At 38.2% G+C, this 23514-nt stretch overlaps 1 protein-coding gene across 2 annotated transcripts; it reads left to right on the top strand.

Annotated features, from left to right (window-relative positions):
* Positions 1–3154: 3154 nt before the first annotated feature.
* Positions 3155–18374, top strand: LOC135098112 (uncharacterized). Of its 2 annotated transcripts, XM_064000319.1 has the most exons (6): positions 3155–3714; positions 3925–4192; positions 5918–6070; positions 10660–10763; positions 17452–17571; positions 18252–18374. In XM_064000319.1, the coding sequence occupies exons 2-4, from the start codon at positions 4072–4074 to the stop codon at positions 10686–10688; spliced, it is 303 nt and encodes a 100-aa protein (XP_063856389.1). In that variant the 5' UTR covers positions 3155–3714; positions 3925–4071; the 3' UTR covers positions 10689–10763; positions 17452–17571; positions 18252–18374. The 2 variants fall into 2 exon arrangements, 1 of the variants encoding a protein (XP_063856389.1); XR_010266581.1 differs by lacking the exon at positions 3925–4192 and having other exon boundaries at positions 3156–3714.
* The last annotated feature ends 5140 nt before the right edge of the window (positions 18375–23514 follow it).

Here is a 23514-nt window from a genome sequence, read left to right as displayed (position 1 = left end):
TTCCAAACTAACCTCCTACGGTTTCTATCCTCTCTGTAACTTCATCTCAAGTTTCCTTTCTGACCGTTCTATTGCTGCTGTGGTAGACGGTCACTGTTCTTCTAAATTTATTAACAGTGGTGTTCCTCAGGGTTCTGTCCTGTCATCCACTCTCTTCTTATTATTCATTAATGATCTTCTAAACCAAACTTCTTGTCCTATCCACTCCTACGCTGATGATACCACCCTGCACTTTTCCACGTCTTTTCATAGACGTCCAACCCTTCAGGAGGTAAACATTTCACGCAGGGAAGCCACAGAACGCTTGACTTCTGATCTTTCTAAAATTTCTGATTGGAGCAGAGCAAACTTGGTATTGTTCAATGCCTCAAAAACTCAATTCCTCCATCTATCAACTCGACACAACCTTCCAGACAACTATCCCCTCTTCCTCAATGACACTCAACTGTCCCCCTCTTCTACACTGAACATCCTCGGTCTGTCCTTTACTTATAATCTGAACTGGAAACTTTACATCTCATCTCTAGCTAAAACAGCTTCTATGAAGTTAGGTGTTCTGAGACGTCTCCGCCAGTTTTTCTCACCACTATTCTGTCCACCTCCCTAATGCAAGAGTTAACCAGTACTCTCAGTCTTTCACCACTATTCTGTCCACCTCCCTAATGCAAGAGTTAACCGGTATTCTCAATCTTTCACTACTATACTGTCCACCTCCCTGATGCAAGAGTTAACCAGTATTCTCAGTCATTCACCACTACTCTGTCCATCTCCCTGATGCAAGAGTTAACCAGTATTCTCAGTCATTCACCACTATTCTGTCCACCTCCCTAATGCAAGAGTTAACCGGTATTCTCAGTCTTTCACTACTATACTGTCCACCTCCCTGATGCAAGAGTTAACTAGTATTCTCAGTCATACACCACTATTCTGTCCACCTCCCTGATGCAAGAGTTAACCAGTAGAAAATTTAACTACTACTACTACTACTACTATTGCTTACCACTATTACTATCACCGAAATAGTTATTCCTAGTAAATTTTACGGCTCCTTTAAGACGATAGTCCGACACACAACATCGGCCGCCTGATAGTCAAAATAGTCATCACATATGTATGACCATTCACTACTACTGCTACTACTGCCATCATTGTTGTTGTTGTTGTTGTTGTTGTTGTTGTTGTTGTTGTTGTTGATGATGCGAATCTGAATAAGAGTAAAGGGTTAGGTTAGTAACAGTAGTAGTAGTAGTAGTAGCAGTAACCACAATTCTTAATTAAAATATCTTAAACTTCAGCAATTGTAACTACCACAATTGTAGCTACCACAATTGTAACTACCACAATTGTAACTACCACAATTGTAACTACCACAATTGTAACCACCAAAATTGTAACTACCACAATTGTAACTACCACCAATTGTAACCACAAAAATTGTAACTACCACAATTGTAATTACCACAATTGTAACTACCACAATTGTAACCACAAAAATTGTAACTACCACAATTGTAACTACCACAATTGTAACTACCACAATTATAACTACTACAATTGTACATACCATAACATTTCCACTATAGTCATGTTTTCCACCTACCAACATTACTTCCCAGCCACCACCACCACCACCACCACTACTACCACAATCCATCTCATCACTGCCATCACCACAGTGGTCATAATCATCACATTTAAATTGTGGTAGGATGCACTTGTGGTTGTGGCAGACGAACTGTGGTGGCGAACAATGTTGGTGGTGGTGGTAGTTGTAGTAGTAATAGTGGTTACTGTGGTGGTAGTCAAGACGGTGGTCAGTCAGTATATAGGTAGTAAGGAGGCACCTGCAAGGATAATAATAATAATAATTGTGATTGTGATAGTAGTAGTAGTAGTAGTAGTAGTAGTAGTAGTAGTAGTAGTAGTAGTAGTAGTAGTAATAGTAGTAAGAAGAAGAAGAAGAAGAAGAAGAAGAAGAAGAAGAACTGTAGATAATATTTTTCTCTCTCTCTCTCTCTCTCTCTCTCTCTCTCTCTCTCTCTCTCTCTCTCTCTCTCTCTCTCTCTCTCTCTCTCTCTCTCTCTCTCTAATAATAATAATAATAATAATAATAATAATAATAATAATATGATAATAATTGAAAACCATAATAATTCTCTCTCTCTCTCTCTCTCTCTCTCTCTCTCTCTCTCTCTCTCTCTCTCTCTCTCTCTCTCTCTCTCTACCTGGTGTGCGGCTGGCTGAGGCAGCATGCGGGATAGCCTTGTGTACAGCCCTCCCTCAGGGATGCAGTTCTTTTATCTAGAATTATCTAAAAAAATAAGGAATAAAACGAGTAATTAGCCAATATATACGAAGGAATCGTGTTTCAAGATGCAAGCGATGAGCAGCACACGTTATAGGCAGAGATTTGCTTGTGTGGATGTCATGGCACAAAATACCAATAGGAAAAAAAAAAAAAAAAGAATAAAAGAGAAGACAATACCATCCAAATAATAATAATGCCATGAAATATTTTTTATAGCCTAAAGGAACGGTCATAAATATAAAAATTTACTTCTTGGTTATGTAAACAAAATTTTGTATATACTTTTGGAATCAATAAAATTTTAGAACAAGAAAATTAAATGAAATTATAAGCTACAAATTGTTAAATTAATTGTTGATATTTTGAAATGGCACAGTAATATCCCTTACTTTACAAGGCACTGGAAAATAACCATATTCCCGGGTTCTCCTGGGCCAGCCACAGGAAAATCACAATCACTAAACATTGTAGATTGAGAGAAAATATGCCAGTACTGATACTATTCTTTATTTTGAAAGAAATTCTTTGTTAATATTTAGATCCAAAAATTATCATTAGACAGTGTTATAATCCAGGAGTACGTGGGACCATTAGCAGAAATGTTCAAGAATAATTTGTGAATATAGAATGGGTGTAAACTATCAAGGACATTGCAAAATTATGCCTTATCATTAGGCGGAGAGCTTGTTCCGTGGGTGTCAGGCGGCCAGTACAAAGTGTGGCGTGGACACTGTTTAGTTGGGTTCTACTTGTTATACGGAACAATAAATAAATAATTAAAGACAACCTCTTAGGCAGGGTAAAAAATGCTTAAATTAACAGAATACGAGCTGGCGCCTTCTCAATATTAGTCAACAAAAGAAAAATAACAATCTGTTCTGCCCACAAACATTCATTCTCTTACTGTCTTTCATTTTCCCTTCTTTTTGTCTTCTTCTGTCCAAACTCTTTACTCTTCACCAACTTCCTATCTGTTCTGTTCTGTTCTTGTTGAGGTGCGTCTTCTGTGCATCCCCGGCCCGGCAGCAGACGACGCCAGGACTTGCTGAAACCTTCTTTAGTGTGGCGTGGCGGCTTACAACGGGAATATGGAGGTGTGCATGCTTAGTGTGTACAGTTACTAGCAATGTATGTATCGCAATGTTGTATATGCAGTAAAAAATATTGTGTGCAGAGAAAAGTAAGCAAATATGAAGTATTACACGTATATTTGGTCCTTAAATAGTGATGGCCATGACTGACCGGGAAAGAAGCTCATTTTGGCGTTATGGCGTACTGAAATATTGTTAGTGTGTAAATAGATGGAAAATTTAATGTTTCATATACCTTGCTACTGAAAGTGCAGTAAACATAGCGAGTTATGCTATAATGGACATGTATCCGGTCCTCAACACAACGTACTCTGGGTAAGTCAGGGAACAAGCCCAAATTGACGTTATTGTGCCATACTGATATATTGTTTGTGAGTAAATGAATAGGGGATTGAATGGTGCATATATTTAATTCCTTTATGTGCAGCAGAGAGAGCGAGTCATGTTACAATGAACAAACTTGTGGTGGGATAGTTACGTATGCATGGATTTGAGGGTTGTGTGCTAAAAAACCTTCCACCATAGTGATCCACAGGTTCACGTGGAGGAGATATCGAGATTAAAATGGTGAACAGAAAAGTCTGACTGAGTGTTTAGCAGTGGATGAGAAATTAATTAAGGAAATGGTTGGCATGCCAAGGAATGTTTGATGGGCGTGTCCCACAGAATTAAATGGAGGTGCTCCTTTGTGAAGGGTCACACCATATCACTCCCCGTGATGTTCTCCTTTGTAAAGGGTCGCACCATATCACTCCCCTGCCTCTCACCACTGTCAGTAAGGAATACATTTCAGGTATTGTAAAAGTCCCCAGGTATGTAATGTGTACTGCAATTACCTAGGTCTGTGCTGTGCCCTGTAAACACCATCATCCAACTCTTCTTTGCACTCCTATCCTTCTCTGTAACTTAACGTCAAGTTTCTTTTCTAACTGTTCTATTGCTCCAGTGACAGACAGTCACCATTCTTCTAAGTCATGTTCCTCGGGGATCTGTCCTGTCACCCACTCTCTCTGGTATTCATCAATAATCTTCTAACTGGTCACCATTCTTCTCCTCCCAGGGATCTGTCCTGTCACCCACTCTTTCTGGTATTCATCAATAATTTTCTAACCAAAAATCATTGTCACATTCACTCCTATGCTGATGATATCACTCTGCATCTTTCCACATTTTTTTTGTAGATGTCCAAGCATTCAGGAATGTAACAATTCACTCAAAGAAGCCACAGAATGCCTGATTTCTGACCTTTCTAAAACCTGTGATTGGGAGAGAGCAAAATTAAGTGTTGTTTAGTGCCTCAAGAATCCAAGTTTTACATCTAACAAATAAACACAAGCTTCCAGACAACCATCCCTTCCTCTTCATTGACCTTCAACTGTCCCCTCTATTACACTGAACATCCTCGGGTCTGTCCTTTACTAGTAACCTAAACTGGAAATTTCACATCTCATCTCTAGCTAAAACAGTTAAGCACTTCGAGTTGTCTCCGCCAGTTTTCCTCACCCCCACAGAAGCTAACTCTGTACAGGGGCCTTATCCATCCATGTCGGCCTCGCTGCACAAGACTTTCTTCTTTCTCTCACTTCTATTCTGTCCACCTCTCTAATGCAAGAGTTAACCAGTATTCTCAATCATTCATTCCTTTCTCTGGTAAATTCTGGAACTCCTTGCCTGCTTCTGTATTTCCACCTTCCTATGACTTGAATTCCTTCAAGAGGGAGGTTTCAAGACACTTATCCATAAATTTCTGACTACTGCTTTGACCCTTTTATGGGACTGGCATTTCAGTGGGCTTTTTTTTTTTATTGGATTTTTGTTTGCCCTTGGCAACAAAAAAATAAATAAATAAATAAATGTATGGTGTATGCCTCACATGTATGGGGGTACTCCACTCGTGTTGCTCAGCTGGTTAGGGTGGAATCAAAAGCATTTCATCTCATCAACTCCTCTGACTGACTGTCTACAGACTGCCTGCCCCCCCCCTCTCTCTCTCTCTCTCTCTCTCTCTCTCTCTCTCTCTCTCTCTCTCTCTCTCTCTCTCTCTCTCTCTCTCTCTCTCTCTCTCTCTCTCTCTCTCTCTCTCTCTCTCTCTCTCTCTCTCTCTCTCTCTCTCTCTCTCTCTCTCTCTCTCTCTCTCTCTCTCTCTCTCTCTCTCTCTCTCTCTCTCTCCTGCAGTGTTGCATCTCTTGCTATCTTCTGTAGTTTCTTGCATGGCAGCTGGTCTTCTGATCATCTTAACTGTCTGCCTCTCCTCCTGTTGTGGTCTCGTGGCACAAGGCTTGCTACTATTCTGTCCACCTCCCAGTATTCTCAGTCTTACATTCCTTTAACTGTTAAACTTAAGAACTCCCTGCCTGGTCCTGTATTTCCCCCTGCCTGTAACTTCAGTTCTTTCATGAAGATGGTCTCATGACACTTATCAAATTTTGATTATTTTTTTCTTCATAATCATATTCTATTGAGATTGGCACCTTAATGTAGTCTTCTCTATATAAGTTAGTTGTCTTTGTCTTTCCAGAATCCTCTGCATCTGGGGAGGAGCCTGGAGAGGACACTTCCCCAGCCACAGACCATGCTGGTGTGAGGCAGCAGCCTGAGGTGCTCCTTTGTGAAGGGTCACAGCATATCACTCCCCTGCCTCTCACCACTGTTGGGAAGGAATGCATTTCAGGTATTGTAAAAGTCCCCGTGTACAGTCTACAGGCCATCTAGGGAGGAGCCCTGAGGTGGCACTTGTAGATAACTGGATCCTTATTAAGGGGATAAAGATTTTCCAGAAGTGTTAGTGTGATGTGGATCAAGAAAACTTAAAATATTATAAACCTTTCTTTTATTTGTTTGATTATTTTGCTGAGTATTATTTTGTTCATGACTGAGTGGTAAGGAGGGGAGTGATCTCATAGTATCTCGTCTCTACACCTATCTAGTTTGGTCTTAAAAGCGTGGACAGTTACGGCATTGACAATGTCTTCGCTGAGTTCATTCCATTTGTTCACACTTCTGTGAGGAAAACTATACTTCTTAATGTCTCTTCTACAGTTAACTTTCTTCAACTTCTTATTGTGTCCCCTTGTACTCTGTGTGTCTAAAGTTATAAAATACATTTTCCATACCATTTACCATTCTATAGATGTTTATTAAATCTCCTCTCTCTCTCTCTCTCTCTCTCTCTCTCTCTCTCTCTCTCTCTCTCTCTCTCTCTCTCTCTCTCTCTCTCTCTCTCTCTCTCTCTCTCTCTCTCTCTCTCTCTCTCTCTCTCTCTCTCTCTCTCTCTCTCTCTCTCTCTCTCTCTTATTTTCAAGGGTAGGAATTTCCAACATTCTTAATTTCTCTTCCTAGGTTGACTTGCTCAACTCTGGAACCATCTTAGTGACTACTCTTTGTACTCTTCCTAATTTTATAATATTCCTCCTTGTATGAGGAGACCATATTTCCAGTCTTGGTCTTATCATAGAAATCAACAACTTTTTTATAATTTCTTTATCCAAATGTGAGAATGCCATTCTCATTCTTTTTAACAAATTCATCATCTTTCCAGTAATTTTATCAATGTGTCTGTATGGAGTCAAATTTTCAGTAACTGTTACTCCCAAATCCATTTCCTCTTTTGATTTCTGTAACTTCACACCATCCATCTCATAATGATATTGTAATCTTTTCTTACTCTTACCAAACTCCATTACTTTACATTTACTTAAATTGAATTCCATTTGCCAAGATTTACTCCATCTGTTTATCTTATTTAAATCATCTTGCAGTACCAGTACTGGTACCGGTACAGAAACCGTGCGATTCCCACAATGGTGCGAGCCATCAATCAGTGGTCCCTTCTAGATTAGACTTACCTTTAGGATTAATGTTAAGTATTTCTCCACCCCCTATATACATTTCCAGTTTGTTAACTGCCTAAATAATAAACTGTTTATTATTATTATTATTATTATTATTATTATTATTATTATTATTATTATTATTATTATTATTATTATTATTATTATTATTAGTCATTTACATTTTCTATCCTTCTCATCAGCTTAGCATCATCTGCAAATAAGTTCATATAACTGTCTATTTCTTCATTTATGTCATTCACATACATTACAAACATTATCAGTCCCAACACTGACCCCTGTGGGACACCACTAGTTACTTTCAGCCAAGATGAATTCTGGTCTTGTATTACAGTTCTCATCTCTCTATCATCCAGATAGTCCTCCATCCACTCCAGCAGTCTTCCTCCAATTTTTCCACATTTTTTTATCTTCCATAGCAATCTTTGGTGTGGTACTTTTGTCAAACGCTTTCTTCAAGTCTGAGTAGACACCATCCACCCATCTGTCTCTCTCCTGCACAATGTCGACTACTCTTGAATAAAAGGACAGTAAGTTCATGGAGCATGATCTTCCCCTCCTAAATCCAAATTGACAATTTACCAAAACTTTATCTCTTTCCAAGTGTTCCATCTATCTCTCCTTTATTTTTCTTTCACAGTTTTCCTACAACACTAGTCAAGGACACTGGTCTATAATTTATTGGGTCTTCTTTATTTCCTCTTTTGAATATTGGTGTAATATTTGCTCTCTTCCAATCTTTTGGTACTCTTCCCTGTGATAGTGGTGTCACCACTAGACTGAATTTTATAAGCCAGTTGTTCTCTACATTCCTTCAATATCCAATTTTATGGGACAAGAGGTATGCTGGTGCTATCCCATCTCCATATCTTTTAATATACAGTTTAGCCTTGAATCCATGTATACTCCTTGCATTTACTATTTCCTTATCCAGACTGTTCTATACATCTGTACTTCTTTGTGGGAAACTATATTTTTTTTATGTCTCTTTTACAAGTACTCTTCTTCAGCCTCTTTCCATGTCCTCTAATATCTCACGTATCCTAAACCATCAAGTCACTCTGGTCCACCTCCTCCACTTCCTCCTGTGCTTTGTATATAGCAGTCAAGTCTCCCCTTTCTCTCCTTTTTTCCAGTATTGGTGGGTGCAACTCTGCCAGTCTCTCTTCGCATGACAAACGACTCTTGGTACCATCTCTCAGCTTTCTCCAACTTCATTACATCCTTTTTTCATGTAGAATGAGCACACTACAGCTGCATATTTCAGTCTAGTTCAAATCAGTGATGTAATCATCTTCCTGATCATCTTTTCATTGTTATACTCAAAAGATGGCCTTATTCCTCTCAACAAATTATAGGCTTAACAAATTATAGGTTTCTCCTGTAGTTCTGCTAATGTGTTTCTCTGGGATCAGATTTCCACTGACCGTAACACCCAGATCGTTTTCCTCCTCTGCTTTACTCAACCTCTCACCATTCAACACATAATTTCCTTTTACTCTTCTCTCACTCTTTCCAAATTCCATTACTTTACATTTCTCTGGATTAAACTCCATTTCCCATCTATGACTCCACTCCAATATCTTGTTCAGATCCTCTTGCAACACTCCACAATCTTCCTCACTCTCAACTCTTTCAGGAACTTGGCATCATCTGCACAGAAGGCTCATGTAGCTATTCACACTCTGTATCATATCATTCATATATGACTGGTGCCAGCACTGAGCTTTTGGGTACTCCACTTTCAGTTTTCCTCTGTGATGACTCCCAATCTTTTACCACGGTTCTCATCTCTCTCTCAGTCAAGAAATTATCCATCCATCCCAGCAGGCCATCCCTCAGACCATCATCATGCTCCATCTTCCATGGCAGTCTCCTGTGTGGCACTTTATCAAAGGCTTTCTTCAGGTCTAAATATACACAGTCTGCCCACCCATTCCTCTCTTGTATTGTATCCACCACTCTTGAATAAAAACTCATCAGGTTTATAATTCACAACCTCTGTCTTCTAAATCCAAATTGTTTTATCATCACTTCATTTTCTAGGTAGTGCATTAATTTATCCTTCTTTAATCTTTCAGACATTTTACATACCACACTTGTTAGAGACACTGGTGTGTAGTTCATCGCCTCTTCTTGTTACCACCTTTATAAATTGGAATTATTTTTTACTCTCTTCCATTTAAACAGGACTCTACTTTCATTTAAGGAACTCTCAGTAATACTGTGCACCACCCATGTCACCTGCTGATTGCATTCTTTCAGTATCCATCCCAACACTTTTTTGGGTCCAGGGGCCTTTCTAACATCTAGTCCCTCACACTGTTTCCACATGTCTTCCTCAGTCACCTGGATTTTCCCTGGACCCATTTTTTCACTCATCTCACTTTGCCCCACAAATATCCTCTCATTGTGAACGCTAAATGAAAACTCTTATTCATCATCTCTGCCATGTCAGCCAGATCCTCACACATTTGACCATTCACCTTCTTTGTTTTCATTGTGCTCCTCACACACCTGAAGAATAGTTTTGGTTCCTCTTTACATTTGTCCATAACATCGTTCTCATAACTTGTCCTTTCTTCTGTAATAACCCTTACACAGTCATTTCTTGTAGTGGTGTAGTTTTGCCACATCTTTGCATTTTTCACCTCCATCTATTCCATGCCTTCTCCCTCTCCTCCCTCACTACTTCACATATTCTTTTATAGCAGTCTTTGTGTTTTTATTTTCTTCTTATTGTGTTTATATCTTTCATATCAATCTTCAGTGTGGTACTTTGTCAAATGCATCCTTCAACTTTAACTTCACATCTTCTGTTATACCAGTCTTTGTTATATCTTATCTTTGTGTTTCCTTTTGGTACACATCTTTTCACTCTTTCTTATATATACCTAGTGACTAATGCTTCCTACTTCTGCAAATCTTTTGCTGTAATAAAGGCACTCCAGTCCATCTTACCAAAGTATCTCATCATTTATTTGAAGTTAGTTTTACCATAGCTAAATATTTCATCCTTATAATTTTCCCATCTACTTTCCTCTTCTTTTTCTTTGATATGAAACCTTACCATCACACAATCACTTTTTCCTACAGGATGATTGTAGTTCATGTGTTCAACAATGTCCACTTCTCTTAATAATACCAAATTTAGTCTTTGTAGTGCCTCTCCTCCTCTGTGTGTAGTGTTTTCCTTGGGCTGGCTGGCTTTCTGGCTTTCTGGTTGGCTGGCTGGCTAACTAACTGACTGGTTGGATGCCTGGCTGACCGGCTGGCTGGTTGGTTTTCTTGCTGACTAGCTGACTGGCTGGCTATCTGGCTGACTAGTCCACTGTGGGCTGGCTGGCTGGTTGGCTGGGTGACTCCTCAAGGGTGGCTGTCCCATCTCTCAAGTGGCCACATTTTGCAGGTGTCCCCAACCCCTCCCGCCCTGAGTGAACACACCCCCAGACAAAACCTCTAAGGGGGCCAAGGGGAAGGGAGCAGCCCAGGCCCCTTGCAATGCTGAGAGAGGTATGTCACTTCACTGCCAAGAAGGAAAGTTTCAGCTTCATTTTGCATGTGGTTTGTGTTGCTTTATGAAGTTTTTTTTTTTTTTTTTTTTTTTTTTTTTTTTTTTTTATACAGTTGGTTCAGATATCCTACATGTCAATTGTTTTTGCTTTATTTATCAGTGTGTTCCTATTTTATATCTCTAGTTTTACATTGTCGTAGTTGACAGTGAGCAGTTGTGTTACATCTGCATTGTTTTACTTTTATTTGTCAGCAAGCCTCTTCATCTGATACAGTTCCTGCCAGTTTGAACTGATTTTGACTCTGCAAGGGAAGTATCCATAACTCCTCATTACTTTGAATATGAGGAGGACAGTTTCAACTTCATCTTTATCTCTTTTGCTTTATCTTTCATTCAACAGTGAATCCTTATGCAGGGGAACTTCAGTTTTTTAACTTAATTTGTTCGTAAATGTCGTTCCAAATCCAAAATGTTTGAAAACCGATACTATTTTCCCCACAGGAGTCATTCTAAAATAGATTAATCCATTCTCAGACTCGCATCCACCATGTCTTAGTGGGTAATGACCAACACTCCCGCTGCTAAGATGGCTGCTCCACAGCATCTCCAGCTTAGAATTTTTTTATTCAGAAAAGCTGTATTGAATGAACTTAGTGATACAGAACTCATCAAAAGATATTGTTTAGACCATGCTGGCTTTCTCTTTGTCACCCATGAAGTGAGGGAAGCCTTACAGAGACAGAGAGGAGCAACCCACTCGCTGCCAAAAATGAAGGTGATCATAACACTTAGACATCTTGCTGCTGGGAAAAGCTACTGGAAAAATGCAGTTGTGTAGTAGTGATGGCTTTGTGGCTCATCGGGAGAGCCACAGGAGGCTTGGGATTACTCCTGAGCCCCGAACCTTGTTTGTTTACATTGAGGTTCTTCAGTAGGATCATATTTAACTTATTTCAAAGATTGAATTACTGTCTTACCCTCTGTGTCTCTCCTCCAAAGGAAATATTTATAGAAACTATAAATTAGTAATAAATGGCAGCTTTTGTTACGTGTTGTAGTATTTGAAATCGAGTAACTTTGTTTGAAAACCAAATTATGGTACAGTAATCAAAGCAATTAGGAGTTAAAATTTTTGTTCAAAAACAGAGTTGTTCGGAGAGGGAGACATTCAGTAACTGAGGTTCCACTGTATACATTTCTTGGATTCATTTTATCACTGAGAAGGAAGTGTACATAATGACCTCATGTCTTCCACAAGTGGTGCACTGTGTTGTGTGGTAATGCAGCAGCCAGCTGTGGACCTCATGAGTGTTATCACCCCAGAGGTACTCATGGGGCATCACAGTGCATATTTACAGTGTAAGAGCACAGAGACCTGTGGTCATAACACGCTGCTATATTCATCCCAGGCTTTGCCAGATTCTTGATAGATGACTGTGTGTGCCAGAAAAAAGCTGAAACAATGTTGCTTATCTTAGCTCTTATTATACATCATCCATTTGAGAGAGGCACAAAGTGAGTGTCCCAGCAACATAATACATATTCCTTGTAACTAAAGGAATCTATACACAAGAATGAGATTACCTCAGCTACCACTGACATGTTGGGATTGAAGGGTAAAATGAAGTGTGAGGTGGTATCAAAGCCCCAAGACTAGTTCCATAGTACACCAACAGGTGGCTGTACAAGGATGCATGTCTGATGGGACTGGACCGTGACAGTTATCAAGCAGTCTGCCAATTGGTGTCTTTCTGTGAACTTTGTGAGCCATATCACATGAGTTTTGTGGCCTCATGCTGAACTTCATATTTCATCATGAACTGCAAACAAGAGCAGAGTTAACACCAAATTGTGTGTCAAATTCAGCAGAGACCTTTGACATGATTTAGCACATGTGTGGCAAGGAAGCAGTGAGTTATGTGAGGTGCGTCAAGTGCCATGTATTCTTCAGGAGCAACAGAATATTTCTGGAAGATGACAAGAGGTCAGGATGATATTCCGTGAGCTCAGCCACTGAAAACATGGAAACGGTTGAGTGACGTGCAAGGGAATTGTTGGAGATCAGCGAAGGGAGTTGGTGTCAGGGTTGGTGCATCATACAGAACAGCTGAGACAATCCCCAAGTTTGATTTGAATATGACCACATAGCTGAAAAAATGTGTGCCCAGGCTTCTGATCTCCAAACAGAAGGTGTGCCAGATGACCCAACCTTCACGTTGAGGGTCTCCACTGGGGACAAGACCTGGATCCACACTTCATTTGTAACTTCTTCCTAAAGATAAAGGAAGCTGTGGGTGAAAAGGATGCCATCTTGACACCATGAAATGAGAAAGGATGGATCTAAGTTTGAAAAGTCAGACTTAAAAGGGAGATAGGAAGGAATTGGTTTTCAGATGGAGTGGTAGGTGAATGGAATGGACTCAGTAATCAGGTTGTTGGTGTTGGTTCTTTAGGAGTTTTAAAAGATTTATGGATGGGGATGGTAGATGGAAATAGGTAGGTATATTTTGTGCAGGAACTGCCACGGGTAAGCCTTATGACTTCTGGCAGCCTTTCTGATTTCCATATGTTGTTATCCTGTGTTCCATGGAAGAGGTTGAGCCTGAGTCACAGAAGGTGCTTAACATGCTTTGAGAACAAGACTTACTGAACACATGTGAGCAGTGACAGCGGGACTGGGACCACTTTATTGGTGGTCAAGGTGACTGTTTTGAAGGAGTGATGTCCAAACTTAATACATGGATAAGTCTTGTAACATTTTGATATCAGTCATCTTGTATTCTAAATCTAGCAGTTAGTATTGCAGTGCCATACATTGTACATGTTCCTCCACACTCATCTCTTTTCCTGCACAGAGTAGTGATGTGTGGAGTAGGATGGTGGTTTTGAGAGAATAGTTCCGGACATCATCTGTTCTGCTGTAATAATCTGAAACACAGTAAGGTGGTGTGGACAAATGGTAACAGTAAAAGTGAATGAGTTTGTAAATGTTTATGGTTTCTCCAAATATTGGTGCCACAAATTCCAGTGAATTTCATGTGAAATAAATTATTGGTATGTGGACTAATAAACTGCTTTTTATGAGGAGTTCCACAAAGACCAAGATTTGGAATGTGATCTTTGGAGGAAGTTGTCTGATCTTTTTTACTACTCTGGGCAAGTTTGTATGAATGAAATGAAGGAATGCTAGAGGGAGGCGGCCAGTGAGGTGGATACTTGCTCTCAGTGGGTGAGTACTGGGGGAGAGGTGACAGGGAAGGCTCTCACCACACTATATTACAACAGAACAAGTGGAGATGAATAGGCAAGATGCAAGCATGAAGGCACAGTTTCAGAGAACAATACGAGGGACCCATCAGGTCCATAAGCCTTCTGAGGGCAGCAAGGTTATGGAAAGCATCACTGCGAAGGATCTTAATGGGTAGCATGAAGTAGTTGGAGGGTAGAGGAGAGGGAGGAACAAGCCCTGGATCTTAATGGGTAGCCTGAAGTAATTGCTGCTGTTGCTCTTTCGGCCAATCAAAGTGTTTCCCACCTCTGGTCTCATCTCGAGTACCAGCTCACTCCTTCCTGATTTCAGTGCTGCCAATGCCCATCTTCACTACCCACGACACAGTGCTACTAATGTCATCCCCCCCTTCGTAAAGTAGTTTTAGGAACATGAGCACGTTGAAGTTGTTAACTTTCGAAATCAAATGTAGTTATTTCAATTAAAACAGTACTTTTCATTAGTGAAGAGACAGGATAAACATTGAATTTAAATTTTTTGAAGATGTTTCTAAGTTTTCTAAGATCAAGATAAAAGTAAAGGCTTGGATTTTTCTTTTTTTTTTACTTAAAATATCAATATTGTTATCACTACTATCAGAATTTTGAATTTATAGATTTATTGGTTATCAAATATTGGCGATAAATTTATCATCAGTTACTGAGTTATCAGTTATCACTGATAACATTATCATCATTGATTTATTATTTATTGTGATAAATTTTTTATCATTGCCAGCTATGCAATTGAGTGATTGCTTTATAGGGTTTACCTCTGTTTCTTTATAGCAGATATTTAGTACTGTACCTTCACTTGATGATATGGATAATGCAAACTTGGAAAGTCAGTAAACAAGTAATGTAATGAAGGTTGGGAACCAATGGTTTAGGACAAAAGAAAGAGTGAGGATTGTATGTCTGCATAGCACATACTATCACCTTTGTTATGCGCTCAGCACACAGAGATGGGTACCCTATGACACAGAAACAGTAGTCATTCCAAGGCAAATCAGCATAATACCTACTTGGCTCCAGTAGGGGCAAAATGACAAAGGCACCTCCACTTTGGGGAATCCTGGGGACGGATTGGAAGGATAGGACAAGATGCAGATACGAGGTTGTGATTGGAGGAGCCCAATGGAGATGATAGGATGATAGCATAAGGAGAAGGGTTAGAGGTGAGAAAAAGGTCAAGAATGTTGGGCATATCTCCAAGACAATCAAGAATACAAGTAGAGTGTTGTACCAGTTGCTCTAGGTCATGGAGGATAGCAGAGTTAAAGGCTAGTTCACCAGGATGGTCAGTGAAGGGAGAGGAAAGGCAAAATTAGTAATGAACATTGAAGTCTCCAAGAATGGAGATCTCTACAAAAGGGAAGAGATTCAGAACGTGCTCACTTTAGAAGTTAAGTAGTCAAAGAATTTTTATAGGAAGAGGAGTTACTTGTAGGTGAGAGGTATACAGCACAGATAAATCTTGGTTTAGAGTGACTGTAGTCATAGCCAGACGGCAAAAAATCCAGAAGATTCAAGAGTGTGGGTACAAGAGCAAGTTAAGTTGTTGTACACATAGTTGCAACATCTAGCTTTGGACAGAAAATGATAGAGAAAGTAGGGGGGAACAAAGAAGGGGGTACTGTCAGTTGCCTCAGACACCTGTGTTTTGGGGAGGAAAAGATGAAGTTTAGTAGAGAGGTTGTGTTCTACAGATTGAAAAGAAGATGTAAGGCCACAAATGTTGCAGAAGTTATTGAAGAAAAAGTTGAGGGTGGTGTCAAGACACTCACCAGAAGAGCAGTCTGATCTGGGGACATTTGTCCTGGGGACTCCGAGGCTGGTGTAGGAGTTGCCATGATAATTTTGAATTTTGAGTGAAGGGTGTGCATGTATTAGGTGCAAGTAGAGTTGTGTGAAAGAACAGAATTTTTAAAAGGCAGGTTGTGAAATGTTCAGTGAGGTCGCAGCTGGCTGTTCCATCTCTTTTGTCTTTCCTTTTTAGAACAGCTTTGTGGTGTGAAGGGATAGAGTAAAGATAAAAAGATTTGCCCATCTGTATAACAGGCCAAAAATCTGACACAGGATGGCCTAAACAAAGCTCCACACACTCATGCACACATCATTCACACTCTTAACCCTGTTGGTCTCTGGAAGAAAGACCAGAGTAAAAAAGATAAATGAATGAAAAGCAATAGTTGTTAGTGCGGTGATAGTCAGAAGTCAAGCTTCCTGTGCCTTGACATTTCCTTCAGTCTGGAGTTTTCTGATCTGCTCACAGTCTCCTCACAAAGTCTGGGAATAGATTGGTCCTTAGACTTGAGACTACAGGAAAACACACAATCAGGAAAGTGAGTGCAAGAGTACACTCGGCTAATGACCTCAACTGTACAAAGATGACCAGTGTGCAGGACTCTCTTGTCATGACACAGCCTCTGCTCACACTGGCTGCCTGTGGGACTGCTGCCTCATTTACAAAGACCCACTGTATTTGATTTTTTACCTCTTGTTTTGTTATTTATTTATTTGTTCATTTATTTGTTTGGATTTTAATGCATTTATTTATCTTTATTATTATTGTTATTATCATTATTGTTGTTGTTGTTGTTGTTATTTATTTTATTTTATTTATTTCATTTACTGGGTTTGTTAGTGTGTCTGTTGCTAGTAGTTCCTTTTATGGTTATTTGATTGATTTTCTTCTCCTGACCTCTGCTTTTCCTTATTATTTCATGGTTCCATTTAGATTTGCAGTTATAGGAGTATTATTTGTAACAATAATGGTGATAATAAAAATAGTTATGATAGAGAGTTCCAATTAATGACCATAACAAGCTCTCTGTTATAAATATTTCTTGCCATTAATAAAAAAAATAAAGTGTGCATTATTTTTTGTTTGTTATTCATAATTGCATTGAAACTAGGACACAAAGAATGTACACCAGCATGCACACAAATGCTCAGTGAGTGAGTGAGTGAGTGAGTGAGTGAGTCAGTGAGTCAGTCAGTCAGTGTTTGATGCAGTACCATCAAAGTGAAATATCAGCAAAATAAGTCATGTACAATAATACACAGTGCACAATAGATAATACATGCTACATAATGAAATGATACATAACACTAAATACATATAAAAATACATAATACAAAAGACAATACATAAACACTACATAATCAATTTTTTTTTTTTTTTTATGTAGGAAGGACACTGGCCAAGGGCAACAAAAATAAGTGACACATAGTGCATATCTACCTTCAGCCCAAACAAAACAACAACACTACCAGTACAAGATACCTAATTAAATAAAGGATACACACACCGGCTCCAATAGAGGATACCTAATTAACACACCTGATCCAATAGAGGGTACCAAATTAACACACCTGGTCTAAGTCAAAGCCTTACCACACCTGTACTGTCCTCAGGTGCAGCCAGCAAGGAGGCAAGTGGCTCATCTGTCAGTTCTAACCATGAGGAGCTGGTGTGCGCCTACCACGCCCACAGCCACACCAATGGAGGGCCAACGACACTCAAGTCTGGCCAGTGTGGGTGGGAGTGCAGCTGAGAGTGGTGGTGTGATGAGTGTGGAGGCTTAAGGCTTATAGGTGATGTAAGAGATTAACTAAGATGTGGCTGGTGCAAAACAGTGTTGAGGTGGTAGGTGGTGTGGCTGGGTGGTGTTGCCAGGGTGGGAGGGGAGGGGTGATGCTGTGGCAGGGAGTGATGGCATGGTAATGGAGTGCTGTGATGGAGTGTTAAGCAAAAGTGCACTCATGTTTATTTATTGACTAAAGGTGATGCTGGGAGTGTGGGAGGAGGACCCCTTAGGGAACAGTAAGAGAGAGAGAGAGAGAGATGTAAAATAATTTGTCATTTCCTGTGATTTCTTGTGATTTATGACTGCAAAATTTACAGCTAAGAATTATAAAAAAAGAAAAATCATGAATCTTGAGAAATGCATTGAAAAGGAAAAAAATAAAGATTACAGTTCATTGCAGTGCAGAAGTTTTGATGTACAAATATTTCTGAACATTCAACAATTCTCTTCACATATTTTCTTAATATTTTAATGTGATGACATATGACCCTTGCTGTGGTGCCTTGAAAGCAATTAGTCAATTCATTCATTCATAAATTGCAACCCATCTTTTTATACTGTGCCACTTTTCACTATATAGAGGACAGACAGCCATCACCACCACACATCTGGTCCTTTCCCTTGCAGGTGTGGTGACAAGTAGTGAGGTCACCACTGAATCTGACACACCTGCTGAGCCTGACCTGGTGTCTTTCTGTGCTGCCCTGGGCAACAACTGAGCCCTGTGAGTCCCTGCCTTCTTCAAGCCAGGTCAGTCATGGTCAGGGGAAGCTCATATATTTCAGAACAGTGCAGGGATTCTCTCCAACACAAATGGAGACCTGCAAAATGTACCTGACTCTCTATATACCAGACAGGCAATCCTCATAGGGTGGCCCAGGCAAAGCACTACACTCTCATACACACATCATTCATACTCTTAGTTCCGTCACCTCCTGGTGGTTAGGAATCATCTTGTGGACCACTCTGCTACACCCCAGGAACTTGGGCATAGCACATCAGGTCATATACTCAGAAAATAAAGTGAAAATACTTGCTCCTGACAAGCTTACAAAACCAATAGTGCACTTGTGAACTCCTCCTAAACTAAGGAGATAAAACACTGTTATATTAGTTGCCTAAGATTGAAAAGTAGATAGACTAAAGCACTCACTGTTTTGTGCTGCTTAGTGCCAGTTAGTGTGGAGTTAACACTTGGAGATTGAGAAAAGTACAAGGGGAAGAGACAGTTCACATAGCCTGGTCTGAGTGTACCATTGCTTGAGGCAGGTGTCAGGCTGGCATGTATATGGATGGACAGGAGAGACAAAGCAGCAGAAATATGGCTAGATTTAAAAACAGTGAGGAATAAAATTGTCTTCAAATTGAGTGGTAATTGAATGATAACGAGGTTGTTAGTGTCAAGTAAATAGTGAGTTTTAAAAGATTACACAAATTTATGGACCAGGGTGATTGATCAAAATAGGTAGGCATGTTTTATACAGGGACTGACTGCCTCATGTAGGGCTGATGGCTTCTTGCAGCTTTTGTTGTTTTTATGTTCTTGTGTTCTTATAAGGGAATAAGGTCTTAATGAGTAATGATAGAAGAAAAAGACAAGGTTAGTCATCATGACCAATAATCTGGCATTGGCACTGGTGGCTCTTGGTTTGCATAAGTTGTTTTACATTAATTAGTTTAATGTGACTTAAAATATAATAAATTCAGCCCTTTCACTGCAATAAGCAACAATTTGCAGCACTAAGAAATATGTATGAAATCTTTATAAGCATGTGCAAAAAAAAGAAGAGCATGAAAAAAGAATAGATTTTGCAATTCTTAGTGTAGTGTAGTGTAGTGTTTTGAGTAGATCAGGAACAGACATGCTGGAGTGCTGAGTGACTGAGGAAAGGTTTGCCAGACAACAGGGAAAGGGTTCATTGAATTTATGTGATCTTTTCACTTTAACACGACCTGTCACTGTGCTTACATAAATATTAAGGAAATTTGTTTCCACTTTTTTCTTCATTTTTATTGTTTCAGCTTTTACATTTAAGGTTGGGATTAATAAACAAAGATAAACTGTATGAATTAGTATTATTCAATTATAGGTTAGGTTAGGTAAGGTTATCGCAGTGAAAGGGTTAAAAGAAATCCATCCATCCATACATCGCTCGTTTGCGACAACGTCGTCATAACTCAAAAATAGCAATTTTTCACGAGAGCCATTTTAAAGAATGAAAACACTCTCAATATTGTGAATAGTCCCAAAAGACCATAGCTGGAACATTTTTTGAAACATCAAATAGTCCTTTAAAGTTTATAGAAATTGAAATAATTATATCTTCACTAATCAAATCTTTATTTAAACTTTTATAATGCTTTTTTTTAATATGACGTTCTTCATAAAAAAATAGTAGACCTCTCATGTACTATTTTGTTTTGTGCCATTATTGAAAGGAAAATAATCACCAATATGTTACTTAATTATGTATTGTTCATTGCTTATGACTTTGACAAGATTGATGATAATACATTTTCTTATTATGAAAATGATAGATACTTCCTAATAAATGAAAGATATTGACTGTAACACAAAAAGATATTAAAAAAAACATTGTTATGAACATAATAGATTCCTCCTAATTATAATTTTTTTTCAAATATATATATATATATATATATATATATATATATATATATATATATATATATATATATATATATATATATATATATATATATATATATATATATATATATATATATATCCTCATGAACATAATAGATTCTTCCTAATTATCATTTTTTTCAAATAAAAAATCCTTGAACCTAATAGATTCTTCCTAATTATAATTTCTTTCAAATATGCCTAAGGAATTAGACAACTCAAAAATGTTCAAATAAATGAAAGATGGACTGTATAATAAAAAAAAACATTTTAAAATAAACATCTATTTAATATTCCATTCAAATAATATGTACCTAATGAATTAGCATACAACAAAAATTAATATCGTAATAGGCATACTAAATTTGTATTTTAACTCATTTCATTAAGATTGATTTCATTTACAGGTCTTCATAAAATTTATGATGGCATCGTGGAATCAGATTTTTATTACAAAGGTCCATCAAGTCTTTTTTTCTTGTTAGCAGGCAATGTAAGTTTGCTGGAGTAACATGGCAATAAGTCATTAATGGAGGTGGCTTTATTTGAGTTTTTCAAAATTTTAAGCTCCTTATAGTCTGAACCATAGGAATGTTTACAAAAAACTGACAGTGGTGACTGCTTTTCAAATTTCATTACTTTAACATCAGAGAGTTGAAGAGTCTTGCAATTGATAGGTCCCATTTCAGTAGCTAGAGACTTGATGTTCAAGAAATCTTTGTAACAAAGCTCTTTTACTACGAAAGGCTGTCCTTTCTTTCTGGCAGTTCGAATTGCCGTTACGTAAGTTTCCGGCACATAAATGGGTCCACTTTTTAAAATTCTCTTTACTTCTCTTTCAATTAGGGAATGGGCAGAGTCACCCTCATTTTGGGTATGCCCTTTTATTAGAAACTTGTGTGTTATTGAAGTTATATTTGGTAAGTTGTTTACTGCATAAAGGTAAAGTGCCATCATGAACTTATTTTTCTGTTGGCCAGAACAGTTATCTGAGTAAAAAATTATGTCAGTTTCTCCTGCCTCACACAAGGTTTTAATGTATTCGAGAACACAGGTCCCAATTTCATTAACCCCACGTTGGCCATTAGTTTCATTCCAGACATAGCAATTACATGAGTTTGTTTTAGCATTGTAAATAGTAAAATTTAAAACATTCAGCTTTGACTTGTAATAAAAAACTGAAATGTCCCCTTTTGGTATCTGCATTACAGCCTGAAGGTCATAAACAGCAACAACTGCTTCACTCTCAGTTTTATCTTTATGTTCTTCATTCTCTGCATTATGATAAGATGAACAAACATCGCATTGGTCCTTTTTAGGAACAAAAAAAGAAATATTATACTCTGTGGTAAAAATGCAATAAAACAGAGTGTAATTGGCATAAGGTACCTTTTGTTGTTTGGACTTCTCAACATAATCGCGGTGAATTTCTGCAATTGTTTTAGAGCCGCATATGAATGTCCTACTTGATGTAGCTCTCGTATAGTGACTCTCTATCTGAGGGATAGACTCAATATGTGCCTTGACGCCTTTCCTAATTTCAGGATCAACAGTTACTTGATTACCATGTTGGCCTCTCTTATCAGGTTCCATAAGAACATTAGCAACTCTGCTTTGCTTTACTAAAGCTGTTCTTATTGGCCGGTCATTGATATCAAGTGTGTTCTTGAAAAAAAGTTTGCAAACACGAATTTCATTCTGACCAACCATGAAGTGAAAGGAACTGTTATTGTTCCTAGGTTGACGGTTGCCTCCCTCATGAACATACCTGTATTTAGGTCTAACAGTTTTAATGCAGTTTGAAATGAACTGCCACTGTTGAGCAATGTCTCCTAATGCCCAATAAGAGTCAAAGAGTTTTTGCCTTTCTTCTTCATTTATCTGTTCTGAACATTTAATTCGACATTTATTTCCACATGGCAGTTTCATTTTCCTTTCTGGTCTTATTTTCTTATTTTTGCTTATATAAGCCTTTCCAGAGTTCCTTCATTTTTTCACTTTATGTTTCTTCCATTGACTCAGGTGCTGTTTACGTTTACGTCCCTTTTGCGGACTAACTAGTACAGGAATTTTATCAACTGCGTCCTTCTCTTCAAGGTTAAAACTCTCTTCTTCCTCTTTGCTTGGGATATAGTCCTTATCTTTCACGGAATCATCTGTGTCAATATCTTCAGTTTCTGAGTCACTGCTAGAAGATGATTCACTGCTAGAAGATGAGTCACTACTAGAGGACGAGTCACTACTAGAAGAAGACTTCCTGTTATTTGAAGCAGAGCTTGCACCCGTAATGCTTGCTGATGGCAGCAGATGGTCATCATTGATTTGAGGGTCAACAGCAAGTTCACATCCTACAAAGTACAAAGAAATGGGTCTAAAATGTGATTTTTGTTTTTTGTGTTAAAAACGCTCTATGGTATGTAAGACAGCATGTCATTTTTTTTTTAGTTTGGGGGGGAACTATAAATTCCTCAGATGGGGGTCCAAATTTTTAACAATGAGAACCAAAAAATCTGAAAATTTTACTTTATTTTGCATTTTTTTAAAGTTGGATCTTTAAACTTCAAAGCCTTACTCCTCCAAAAGTTTTGATTGTTAAAATAGTTTTCATTAAAATTGGCTCATTAATAAAAAAAATAGGCTTACCTCCCACCTTAAAGCAAATTATATAGAAATATAATCAAGGTTATGATAGTATATACCTGTACTATTTTTCTCAGGGTTTTCTTCACTGTTTTCCTTAGCCTTTAATGCTAATTCTAGCATAAGTTTTCCTCTACATGACATGGTACCCATTTAATCTGAAAAAAAATATGATATTTATGAATACAATGTTTTGTTGCAACAATGTCACCAATGTAAATAATACACTAACTTTTTTAAGTTTTTCGCAAGATTTTCAAATAACAATGACATAATTTAAGTTAAACAAAAATGTGCTGCTGTAATACGAGGTAATGTTTGTAACAATACTGTCATAACTCAAATACAACACCTATTATTCACAAGGTTTTTTTCCAATAATGACACATTTTGAATTAGGACGTAAAACATAGATCTGTTTGTTTTTACCAATAATGACACATTTTGAATAATGACGTAAAATATAGAGCTCTATGTTTGCAGACAAAACGTATTACATCAAAATAACACATTATTGCATGAAACATAATTCAGATCTGTTTGTTTTTACCAATAATGACACATTTTGAATAATGACGTAAAATATAGAGCTCTATGTTT

The sequence above is a fragment of the Scylla paramamosain genome, unplaced genomic scaffold (assembly GCF_035594125.1).
Source record: "Scylla paramamosain isolate STU-SP2022 unplaced genomic scaffold, ASM3559412v1 Contig45, whole genome shotgun sequence".
NCBI lineage: Eukaryota > Metazoa > Arthropoda > Malacostraca > Decapoda > Portunidae > Scylla > Scylla paramamosain.
This window is presented reverse-complemented; position numbering and strand designations above follow the sequence as displayed.